The following is a 12,200-nucleotide window of genomic DNA, read 5'->3' on the forward strand; positions in this document are numbered from 1 at the left end:
CCTGCTCTGAGTCCCTGAGGGTCCTGCTCAGTTCAGCGGGGGTCTGACCGCCTCCACATATGAGGGGCCTCTCAGTCCGGCGCGTCAAACGGTCCGCCCAGTCCAAAGGTGGGACATAACCCCCAGGCCACGGTGAAGACGTATGGAGGACGTACAGAAGACCACTCAAATGTCAAGAGTCCCGCGAACGCACCACTTTAACCGGAAACCAAAAACGTCGCCAAATGATTTGTTAATTTCTAAATTATTCTGTGAACTATTCAATAATACATTTTAATTTCCCGCCATGAACGTTTAAATGATGTTTTAACGCCCTCTTCCACACCGACAGTAATTACAGGCTGTCTGATGGAGAAACGCTGAAGCGTTATTTATTATTTACTTTTAACACATTGGTGACATAAAACAGTTGCACTGCAAGTGTGTCTTGAATGCTCATAAATAATGAAGTTTGTACAAAGATGTGCCAAGTTACTATATTATTTACACTTCTAGTATACTTGAAGTGTCAATATAATAGTAAATAGTAAACTCAGGGAATACCTGAGTACACTTAAGAATACTTGAAGATGACAACAATAGCACAAAGTGTACTTTTTTTCTTTCTTTTTTCATGTATCTGGGAGGTTAATTACACCTGTTATTCACTGAGGAAGGCCAACATTGGGAAAAGTTGAGATTCCAGCTCATATTGACCCAGTCCAAAAGAAAAGTTGCTATATTACTCGTTTTTTAGTCACATATTGCACATTTTTTCCATCTGAAGAGTCTTTTCTGCTGCCAGGTTTTTGTTTTAACTTCAGGTTCACACGCCTGACACAACTTCTTGAAAAGCCTGGAATTAAGAGCTCAAACCCTCACATTCATCCATCTGGACCTACTTTACCAGGCTGAAAGTTTTCATCCTCTTTTCTGAATGACATAAGAGTTCCACAAGAAATTCTTGACCTCAGCTGATAAAACTATTTCACCTCAAACTCCATTCAGTATCCAGACCTGCTACTTTTCAGCCAACACAGATGAAACGTCTTTAAACTGCCGAGGACAAGTATTTTGGAACATTTCCATGACAACTGGTGGCCTGCGGATGAGCGTCATGTGATATAAAACAGCAGCTAGAAGTGGCTGTTTGGTCTTGAGGGCAGATGAACCTCAGCATATCTGACGCAAACAAAACAGTCAAGATGATCTAAATGTTCAGAAACGTTTATTGAAGTCAAATGTTTTTCCACTAAGATAAAATCATATTACCAGTAAAGTAATGAGGGGCAGAGGGGCTGTTGATAAGCATGCAACTACTGATGTTCACAAGACTCGCTGTTTGCTCCAGATGTCAGGTGAGAAAGAAGCAGAGAAAAATGATCCGTCGTCAGTGCCCTCTGCCGGCTCTCAGCTGGGAAACTACTCACTAGCTTTGCTCACACGTCAGGGCGGCAGAGAGTGACGAAAACATCAGGGGTGGTGGTGAACTGAACCACGGCAAAGCTAAATAAATAACAGACAAAAAAGTGCTACAGAGCCCATTCAAGACTGAGCTGGAATAGTCTAGATCTTAATAACAGGGGGCACAAATCAACAATAAGAGCTATAATAAGTGGATTGTCATAACTTTTTTACACTTCATATATCAATCTATAGATAGGATGGTGCTGGGTTGATGATAGCATTTCAAAGCTCTTAAATTTTCACATGTATCCCTTTTACTAAGACATAAAAAAGGCCGGGGGGGGGGGGGGGGGCTGGTAGCTTCTGTTGCTTTTCAAACATCACATTCATTCAGATTTCAGTCTTTCTCACCGTTCTCCTCTCACACCTCCAGGACGCTCTATAGAAACACAGAGGGTAGGGTTGAACAGTTCAGTGGCCTTACACATACACAGTGGGGCAGAGGGGAGGGGGTAAGGGGGTCATGGTGCTCAGCAAGGGTCAGTGAGGGATGGTAGGAATGCATATGGTGGAGTGTGTGCGTGTGTATGTGTGTGTGCGTGCGTGAGGGCTGGTGCTTTAAGCGGGCATGTAAGGAGGGGGGGGCTCCTTCTCTGGCATCTTCATGGCCATCTCGTAGGTGGGCAGGATGTACTGGAGAAGACAGAGGACAAACATGAAGATCACTGTGCAGGAGACCAGACGTTTTACATCAAACTGTGATGTTCCTGAGCGAAGAACCACACCGATCACAAGAGTGTGTGCTGCAGCTAACGATCCTTTTCATTATTGATAATCTAATTAATTCATCTGACGATTCATTTCTCGATTAATCGTTCGTTCTGCGAAATGTCAGGAAAATACAAAAAAAAAAACCCCTGATCTTACTTCTCCTGAGTTTAAACTTCAATATTTGTCTTATTGATTAAGAGAAAGTAAAGTGTGTTCTCTTGCATCAGGACCTCTTTAAAAGATTTTCTGGTGAAAATCTGATAAAACCTGAAATGATGAGCCTTAAATTGAGTCACAATTCTCTCTGAATTTAGCTGCAATAAATGACTTTCTCCTGACAGGGTAAACTCTGATGATCAGGTAGTCTTTGCAATGACTTTGACTGTCACAGTGAGGATGAGACGCCACCTGCTGGCTTTTCTTCAGCATTACATATTACTGCATCTCAGAGTCCATCGGGCAGCTTCCATACCTGGGGAGGGGTCTCAAAGGCAGGGTAGACAGCAATCTCTGGCATGTTCCTGTTGTTGATGTACTTGTAGCAGTTCCACACACAGTTGATCAAGTAAGCCTGGAAAGCAAAGAGTAGAAATTAATAGAAATGTTTGTATCGTACCACATTTCATATCAGGTGTAGCTTTAAAGGGATGTCAATGAACCAACACACTGAATAAACCAGGTTTAACTGTGAATGACCGATAATTTCACCTTGAGGATGATGAGGAAGGCGAAGAAGACCAGCACAAAGAGCAGCAGGCAGCTGGAGTCCAGAGAGAGGAGGTTGTCCTTGTACGGGAAATCCGGCTGAGGAAGAAAAGAGCAGCGAACAACGTCAGATAATCAGTAAAACCCTTTTATACGTACTCGACTCAGGTCACCATCAACGCTAACACGACTGATCGGGACTGATCGTTTCAAAGTTGTGATATCTTTGGGACTTACTGTCATAGCAGTCAGAATTTAGAATTTTTTAACTCCTGAAAAGATCAGGTTATGCAAACTACAATGCAGTGTTGTGCAAACAGAACAGATTGTCTGTTTTCTTAAATACTTTGGGAGACTCTGATTTGACAGCAGCAGTCAGCAGCTCATTCGATTCTGAACATGGAATAAGGGTCCTCGTGTAAATTGTTAATGTGTGTTTACTCCTTTTCAAAAACCTTGTTTTTTTTAAACCTTTAACAAACACAACAAGGCTTTGTTATAATGTTTGCGTTGTCTGGATCCTCTGTAGTGTGACTGGTTATGTCAGCAGGATCAGACTGCGGACCGGTGAGCCTGTTGGCACTGACCAGCTGGTCCAGGTAGTCCTTAATCCTGGGTAGGTAGGTGAGAGAACTGATGGCCACCAAGCAGCTCAGAGCGAAGTCAAACAGCTGGTAGCAGAAAAACGGGATGAGCCAGCCATCACGATGCTGAGGAAAACAGGTGGAGATAAAGTCATGTTATGAGTAAACGCATCAACAGGGCAGCTCCTGTTTGAGGCCACTGAGTATGAGGACCATGTTGCCTTCTTTTTCAGCCTCATCTCTACACACTTCTTATTTACAGTGTCTGTATCCAGTAGGTTGGTTCTACTGCTCTTTAGAAATGCACTCGCAGCCTGAGCAGCAACCAGAAACACTATACTTTTTATTGTTTTATAGTCTAACATTAGTGCTCCAAGTTTAAAATGCTAACCTCAGTTTTCCTGGTTTAAATGTCTAATTAAAGATTGAAAACATTTTCCTGCTGCTCAGACTGTGACTGCATGCTCAGATGTGGTTTGGGGTAAATGAAAAGAGCCTGCCAACAGAGACAGGGAGTGCTGACACTGTAACTGTGTGCACCAGCATGTCTTACTGTGACAAATACATAGAGAAGGTTGAGAATCAGCAAAGTGGTCCTTTCACTGAGTCACTTGACAAGAATTTCTACAGGCATTCTGGTTTTCTACCACAAGCACAGACTTGACATCTACTTCACTCTCCATTCCTACATTATGTAGCAGAATACTGATTATCTTTAGTATATTATGATCATGGTTCAAACATTTAGGGTATTTCATTGGGACACTACAACGCTAACAGCAGCTCTGCACCGCAACACTGTTTTGGAAAAAGGGTTTCTACTGCGGTTGTAGGAAACATGTGCTTGCACAGCTAAAGCACAACTCTTGCGCAGACTGTGTACCCAGCCTGCATAAGTGTGTCATACTTTAACTGTGCAGTCATCCCAACCAGCAGCTTAATGTAGGGCCACGTCAAAAGGCTATCAAACCTGTCAGTCTTGATGCCATCAGGCAGGCCTGTGAGGTGAAGATGACAAGTGGTGAGAACACAGCATTGTGTGCTACACTCCCACCGCATCGTGAGTCTTTTAAACATAGTTAAGATGTAACAGGGTGGGAACTTTGGTGTTTCCTGTTAGGTCTTGCTTACCTCTTAACTCCACTGCTATGATTATACAACTACAAAGTGATGCGTTTATTATTCATGAACATTCTGGGATTACACATTTGCATAAGACACCATGACAGCTCTTTAAAATAAAGCGTGTGCTGTCAAAAGAGAATTAAAAAAAGGCACCATCCGCTGGGCACACTTACAGTAATGGCTCCGTACACCATCATGGCACTGATAGTGAGCATCAGCAGAGAGATGGCAAATCCAACACAGGCATTCTCTGCATGAGAAAAGGCGAGAATAATTACATTTACCAAACGTAGGGAAAGATTTATCACAAGTTAGTTCAGCTTTAGCCTTGATGTATATATCAGTGAGTGGATGGATGTACTGTATATTTGCCTGCTCTCTTTGAAGCAGCAGTGATTTGCATACAGTGAACTGTCTCCAGGGCTTCCTTCTTTGCAGCTAACTCCATTTTAAAAGGCCAGCTCTGGGGAGCATTAAGCCTCCCCCTCTCAGCTGCGTAGTGTTGGTCAAGACACAATAAACCCCGTCTGGGATAATTAAAAGCCTGCCTTTCATATCCTCTTTTCTCTCCATCACTCAGACTCTCGCTTCCTCAAACTGTTCTGCCTGTTGCACTGGAGAGATGATGTTTGGGAGAGCGATACTGCAGCAATGCAGTCCAGGGGCATTTCTTTGTTATTCAGTAGCTCAAGCACAACTTGCACAACCCCAATTCCAAAAAAGCTGGGCTATTGTGTAAAACATAATGTGAGAGGCTGCAACCAGAGAATACTTGGCATTTTGTAGTTTACTCTAATTAACAAATACTTGGATAAATCCAAACCAAAAACTAGAGACCATTTTCCCATGTTCCCTCTAGCAGTTAAATAACTTTAAAACATGGCCTGAAACGTGGAATAAAAGGAGCAGGCTGATGAAGCTGCACTATTATGCCAACACTGCCTCTGTGGGCTGCGGACTTCCTCCACCACCCTCCTGTGTGCTGGCATGAGCCTGCTGTGGGAAGGTCAACCCACCTCGGTTGTCTCCCCTTCTCTCCCGCTGAGTCACTGTTTCAGAAAAATGAGAGGCCTTCACCAAGCCAACCAACCAGATAACCGCCAGCAACAAAGAAAGCACTTAGCACTCTGATGGTCCTGCCAGCCTTGCCCTGGCACACATAAATACAAACACCTAGGACCAACATAAATCCTTGAGAAAACAACAGAACAACAACACCAGTGACACAAAACCAAAACAATATTTGCATTACAAGTACACAGCACAGCAGTGTTCTGCTGTCCTCGTGTGTTGTTGTTTTGCAGTCAGTGGGGAATTCTGCTCCCTGTGGAAGATGAATCACATGTTGAACCTCAACATAACAGCTGCTAATGGGTCTGACACTTTACAATAAATCTAATGCAGAGAATATATATTCAGTGATGTATCTAATGGCAAAGCGTCGTCACCTGAGCACAGCGGAATTAAATGGCCCACCGTAACAGAATGTGTTTGGTGTGTAAATGCTTATTAATGCCAATCAATTTTCTGTGTTTTTTAATGCATGTTGTTAGGCCTCACAGTAATTCCTATGTCGATTTCCGCTTACCAGACATCCTGTCGGAGGCAAAGTAATGGTCGATGACCTCATACTGCAAGTCAATAGTGGGCACATTCTCTGGATGGGTCACAGCTACAGTTAGCAGGATGCCCATCAACAGGTTAACAACCTGAGGAGACGAGGGAAGATAAAAAACATTTTTCAAAAGGACTCTCGCAGTAGTTTTTCACGTCACCTTACTAACAAATTGTGTAACCTTTACATAATTGACAAACTACTCCAAATACTGTTTAACATGTGTTTTAGATTGAATTCTTTCCTTACAGGCAGCCCCTGGTTTTGGTTCATGTCAACATTACAAGAAACTTAAATAGTCAAGACATGGATGAGATGAGATGAGGTACGATTACAGTGAACAATTTATCACCCTTTTTAGTACGGTTTCTTTATCGTCATGTGGGAATGCAGTTGTGAGGAGGAACCGTTCAAGGACTCAAGGACACTTTCATACATTAATAATTGGCCTTGGAGAAATTGCATGCACAGGACACAGCTTGTTATTGAAAAACAAATTCCACAAGACAAATAAGCAACTGTGAATACTGTGAAATTACACATGCTGGCATGAACTGAAACGGATGGTGTAAAATGCATGTATTCTGATGTCAATATAAAATTAGAAGAACTACTCTTTCATCAAGAACTAGCTTTTGAGAGGTGGAACTGGACCAAGATGCCCTCAATAACACGAAACGTACATACTGTTCATCAATTTTACTCACTTTATTTACAAGGCTTTGGTCCTCAGACTTTTATCTAGCAAAATTAATATATTTCTAAAATAATTTCAAGTTAAAATGTATCAACTTGAGGCACCAACACATTGGAAATAAAGTGAGTTAAAGTGTGCGTTATTTGCTTTCTTCTGAGTAACTGTAGTCTTCGTTGTCTTTGCAACCATCTAACAAGTCCCCACCCTAAAATTAACACTTAACATTATGTACCAACAAACCAGAGCTTGAGCAGAGACATATCTCCATTTAATGACTATTCACCTGTACAGTGGCTGGCACCACTGTACAGGTGAATCTCCCCAAAATCTTTCAAGTCGTTATGTATGGTTGTTGCATCAGATTTTAATGGCCATTCTCGACGGTTGCTTTATCACTGTGAAAACAGTGACATCGTAAAAATACAGGAACATGGCTCATGAGATTTATACGTCAAATATTGTCCAGAAGGCAAAAACTCTCGGTACTTAGAAATGCAACCAAAACCAGGAACATCTGCCATGTGATGTGGTGAAACACGAGCGCAGTGAATGAGTTCAATGAGCGTACTGCAAGAAGGAAACGTGCAGAGGGCGACGATAGCAACATTAGCAAACAGTTATGGAACACCAGTTCCTCTTTTCAACTACAGTTATCGTATATATGTCCTTACAACTACAACAGAACCAAGGTTTTAAGCCTATTCCCATATTAGCAAATTGTGTTAATGCCGACTCCTTCATAGTCAAGCCTTTTCGGATTTTACAACCATTAACTTACGTTTCCGTGGCGGCGGATTCTCGGCTAGCTTGCGCTAACGTGCTACATATGACGTTATGTGAAAATATCACGTTTTAAACCTTCAGTTAATGCACATGTGTTGGTTACTTGCAGAAAACTACTGCCTATTGTCTTTTTCAGCGGCTTTATAACAGTATTTTCAAGGTTGAGCGAGTTGTATCGACAGAAACACTTAGCTAGTCAACCCCGAAGCGATAGCAGGCTATTGCTAACGCTAGCGGTGAGATGACATTAACGACACGTAACGGTTGTTTAAGAAGTCAAAAGCAAGGTCTAGCTAACACTGAGGTAGTCGACAACAGTCAAAATCGCTGCCTTCTCAGAAGCCGTTTATCCTGTCTCGTTGACATTTATTATATAACTCGCTACTTAAGGGAACTTATCACATTTGATAGACAGCGCTGGCTAACATTTAGCTTGCTAACACCATCAACCATTTCACGTACCATATACCATGTTCCCAGGATGATGGTCCCCGTCCGGACATGGCAACATCCACAACACCTAGTGGTGTACAGTCTATCTCGACTAGGCTTAAAATGGTGCATGTCCTCCACAAGAGTTGGAAGAAACATCAGGAGAGCTGGTCCTGGAGGAGAAAAATCTTCTCAGCATCTACAGTCCGCGAACGAACACGGAGGAACGCCCACTACTTCCCTGCTGACCTGCGCGACACCGCGGATAAAAACAAACGCTCTGACGAGGCGGAACAGGCGGGGCCACAGGCTTAACTTTAACTGACAGGGCTTGGACCAATAGCCGTGAAGAAATTACAAGCACAACCAATAGGCTTCAGCAGCTTGACAAAAAAGATCCACTTATTAGCTTTCAATTGCTACAGGGTACCAGATCTACAGGGGCCCCTAAAGCCACATATTCTCAGTAAGGAAATTAGCTCGTGATAACTTCATTGTTTGCAAATTTGTTTATTTATTACTGTGTCGCCATTACTGCAATTCAAACCAAATTGTAAGGTAACACTTGCATTATTTAACTAATTTTGAGGCCTCATCTGACTGAGGGGTCATGAGCTAAAACCTACTCTTAGACTTATTTTACTGTATATGGTGTTTGTATGGTGTATCTTACTAAATATTGTAGGTGACCTCAAAGTAATTACTAATACATAAATACACAATGCACTAAGACTGGGACAAACAAGTGTCGAGTGAGTAGGGGCCAACAGCTCATTGTTGCCCTGAGAGCCACTTGTGAGTTAATGCAGCTCTGGAAAAATAAAGTGTTTTCACGTTATCCCTCTCAACTTAAAACAGCTGTGATATCAGAGGAATTCTTGAGATTAACACTGCAGTATCTTAAGTGTCTGACTGTCATACATACAGTGCTTTTATATATTATGTACTCTCAATATATGCTCATAAAAATAAAATAATACATTGTGGATTAAAATGGCTATAAAGTAAATTTATTAAAATTATGGAATACAAAAAATAGTAAACATTTCATAGCACAGATCTAGACAAGAGAGCATGTTACACTGTAGCAGCTGATCATCATTACTTAAACAACCATCATTTACATTTAATATACATCCTTGAATGAGTTTCCATTAGATTTTTTATTCGTGTCTCATACCACATGGATTATTCATCTGTCATGGGGGATAACACTGAGGTTTCCCTACTTAACATAGTGGATCAAACTTGGTACAACCAGGGCTGTAGCCAGGATTTTAGAAATACTGAGGTCATTAGTCCCGCATGCAGCTTTGAAAGACCACGATACTTGTGGGTTTAACATAAAGGAGATGTCAGTAGACACTTTGGGTCCGGAGCTCGGGTCCCAAAGTGCCAGTATTTCACAATCTGGGAAAGAGACTCAATAACCAACTATCTCTGTTCAGAATCACTTACTATACCTTTAAGTCAAGTCAATTTCATTGACATTCTCATTTACATCTGTCCTAACAATGGCTCCATTATGCTGAAGTTCCTAGGAAAACATGACAGCGAGACGTAAAGCAGCAGGTCTAAATAGGAATGAGCCTAACATGTAGGCTTTGTTAAAGACAGGCAATGGAATAGCTGTAAAATTAAGACAATTCTTCATTTTTAAAATCATAAATATGAATACATTATCAATGAGCAACAGCTGATATGTTTGTATCAAATGCAAGAATCAGAAATTTCCATTGCACCCCCCACCCCCTCCAAAATATGAGGAAAAAATACATTTACAGCACCTCTCAAGGTAGAGAAATGGGCCCAGCAGCATCACCAGCAAAACAAACATTGCTTTTCAAAAGTGTAGACAATTAAACAACAACTTCCTGCCTGCTGGGTTTGTGATAATCTTTGTCTGAAGCTCTCTGCTGGCCTGGAATGTATCCTCCATCGTCTGTCTTCTGCCATTTGTAGATTAATAACGTGGCCAGTGCTGCTGCAAGTATCACTCCTGTTACTCCTCCTGCAATAACACCTGGAAACATAAATGGCTGAGTTAGAACAGAAATTCAAAGTGCATCACTCTCTCACATTCAGTGCATCACAATGCAAATTACCAGCAAAGACTTCTTCTCTCTCCAACAAACTCTTGCTGTTTGCCACAACAATAAATCCTGATCCGCCGTCTTCTGCAGGCCAATTTGTATTGTCAAAGGTTAGGACCGCAGGATCCTGAAGACAGAAGAAGGAGCAGCTGCATAAGTTTATTCCCTGCCCTGTCGTCCACAGTATAAAGTAAAGAAAGAGTGAGACTCTTGACTACAAGTCGTACGTACATGGAAAGTATTCTCGGTTCTACCTGCTGGATTTACTGCAAGTATTCTGACATCTTTGCTGTTTAAGGGATCCTCCATGTTTCTCATTTCACCTGGTGAGACAGCAAACAGAGAGCCTGAAATGTTTTGTATGGCACCAACAACAGATACAATGTGAAGTGGATCAAAATCATTTTATAGTCATTGCTCTCAGCATTACCTTGTTCTGACCAATCCCCTGAACCAGAACCAGAACTGTCCAGGTCATAGCCTGATCCCTCCAAGTCTGCAGGAGGGGCAGAAAACTTCATGGAGAAAAAGGAAAGAGGATGTTTAAAGATGCAAAGGCTGCAGAACTGCATTACAAAAGAGTTTCCTGTCTTATCATCAGACGTATGAAAACAGACAAGAGGTGAGGGAAAGACTTTGCTGAAGAGGGCAATAAAGAAATGAATCATGTCTCGGATACAAAGTCCCACTGACGTAGCTGTCTCAAAAAGACACCGTGGCTGACAAAACAATAATGCTGCAAGTAGGTTCGCAACCGTGTGTGATTTTCAAGCTATGATAACCGTCTCAGAAAACATCACAGTAACATGGTATAAGATGTTACACCATTGTTCTAATTAATATCAGTTACAACCAGCTTTAAAGGGATGAAAACAGAACGGTAGAAGCTCAGCATGAAGCTAAAAACATTTCTCTGCAAGTAACTGGTTCAGTTTAATGTTTGGATTTGCTGCAATATTTTCTTACACGGGGGGCATTTAGATTGAAACTATACTGTACTGTTTTACAGCCAAGCCAGCTTAGGTAAGATAAGACAAGATAAGATAAGATAAGACTTTACTGATCCCACACAGAGGAAATTCTGTAGTACAGGGGGTGAATATTTGATACTCCAGATTTCCACATTCATTTCATAAATAAACTCTGATGTATTTATGTAATACTGGCACTTTACACGGCTGAATGCCTCCATTCACACGATGGGTGGTGAATAAAAAGGTATCAAATGAAGAGTACGGGTATTGGTACTGGTATCATAGTGTTTTAAATGATAAGCAGGACTATGTTTCCTGTCAGGCAGAACCAAAGCTTCAAGCTTCAGTCATCCAGTGTGCTGTCCTCTGACTTTGATTAATCACACTATCTTCAGCTCTCTGGATAGTTTCTGAATCTGGAAGATTTCGAATTGAAACAGACCAATGTTACACATGTAAAAGTAATTAAGGTTTCAAATATTAAACCAAAGCACAATAAACAATAAAGTCGTAAAAGTTTAACACACCTTGACACTTCGTACTGTAACAGGAAGTGAGAAAGGTGAGTCCACACTGGCGTCGTTAGACATGTAACATGATAAATAAGACTTACCGACGGATGAACTGCATGTGATAATCCCACAGTTAAAAACAGAGAGACTACCACAGATAATCTCATGTTTCGGCCCAGTTGGTGTTCAGACTATTTTGTCCTCTTCCTCCTCGCGCAACCTCCACAGGTGTTTCGATTGAAACTCGAGCCTCCACCGGGATGCCGATACCCCGCCCACCAAATGACGTGAACTACGACATTTACGTAATGACTGTTTATAGCAAGAAACAATAATTATTGTTTTGTTTTGTTTTGTTTTACAAACAAGCAAAAATCATCTTGAAACCACTTCAAATGACATATGGACCCAAAAAACTTTAATACTAATCAATTGAGTTGCAAGAAATAAAAGATAACACAGTTAAATCCTTAATGTTCATCCATTTACAGGTGGTCTACATCAGTTGTGGGGAAAAAAAGAA

At 41.4% G+C, this 12,200-nt stretch overlaps 2 protein-coding genes across 2 annotated transcripts; both read right to left on the reverse strand.

The window, feature by feature from the left end:
- Positions 1–1,190: 1,190 nt before the first annotated feature.
- On the reverse strand, positions 1,191–8,371 carry laptm4a (lysosomal protein transmembrane 4 alpha). Its single transcript, XM_076756532.1, has 7 exons — positions 8,129–8,371; positions 6,160–6,280; positions 4,745–4,821; positions 3,450–3,572; positions 2,866–2,961; positions 2,630–2,728; positions 1,191–2,079 (listed from the first exon to the last, which is right to left on the reverse strand). Exons 1-7 carry the CDS (start codon positions 8,255–8,257, stop codon positions 2,005–2,007), a joined length of 720 nt encoding a protein of 239 aa, XP_076612647.1. The 5' UTR covers positions 8,258–8,371; the 3' UTR covers positions 1,191–2,004.
- An 805-nt stretch (positions 8,372–9,176) lies between these two features.
- On the reverse strand, positions 9,177–11,894 carry LOC143336389 (syndecan-3-like). Its single transcript, XM_076756534.1, has 5 exons — positions 11,779–11,894; positions 10,622–10,706; positions 10,423–10,514; positions 10,204–10,318; positions 9,177–10,121 (listed from the first exon to the last, which is right to left on the reverse strand). The coding sequence occupies exons 1-5, from the start codon at positions 11,842–11,844 to the stop codon at positions 9,958–9,960; spliced, it is 522 nt and encodes a 173-aa protein (XP_076612649.1). The 5' UTR covers positions 11,845–11,894; the 3' UTR covers positions 9,177–9,957.
- Positions 11,895–12,200: the final 306 nt, after the last annotated feature.

The sequence above is a fragment of the Chaetodon auriga genome, chromosome 18, assembly GCF_051107435.1.
Source record: "Chaetodon auriga isolate fChaAug3 chromosome 18, fChaAug3.hap1, whole genome shotgun sequence".
NCBI lineage: Eukaryota > Metazoa > Chordata > Actinopteri > Chaetodontiformes > Chaetodontidae > Chaetodon > Chaetodon auriga.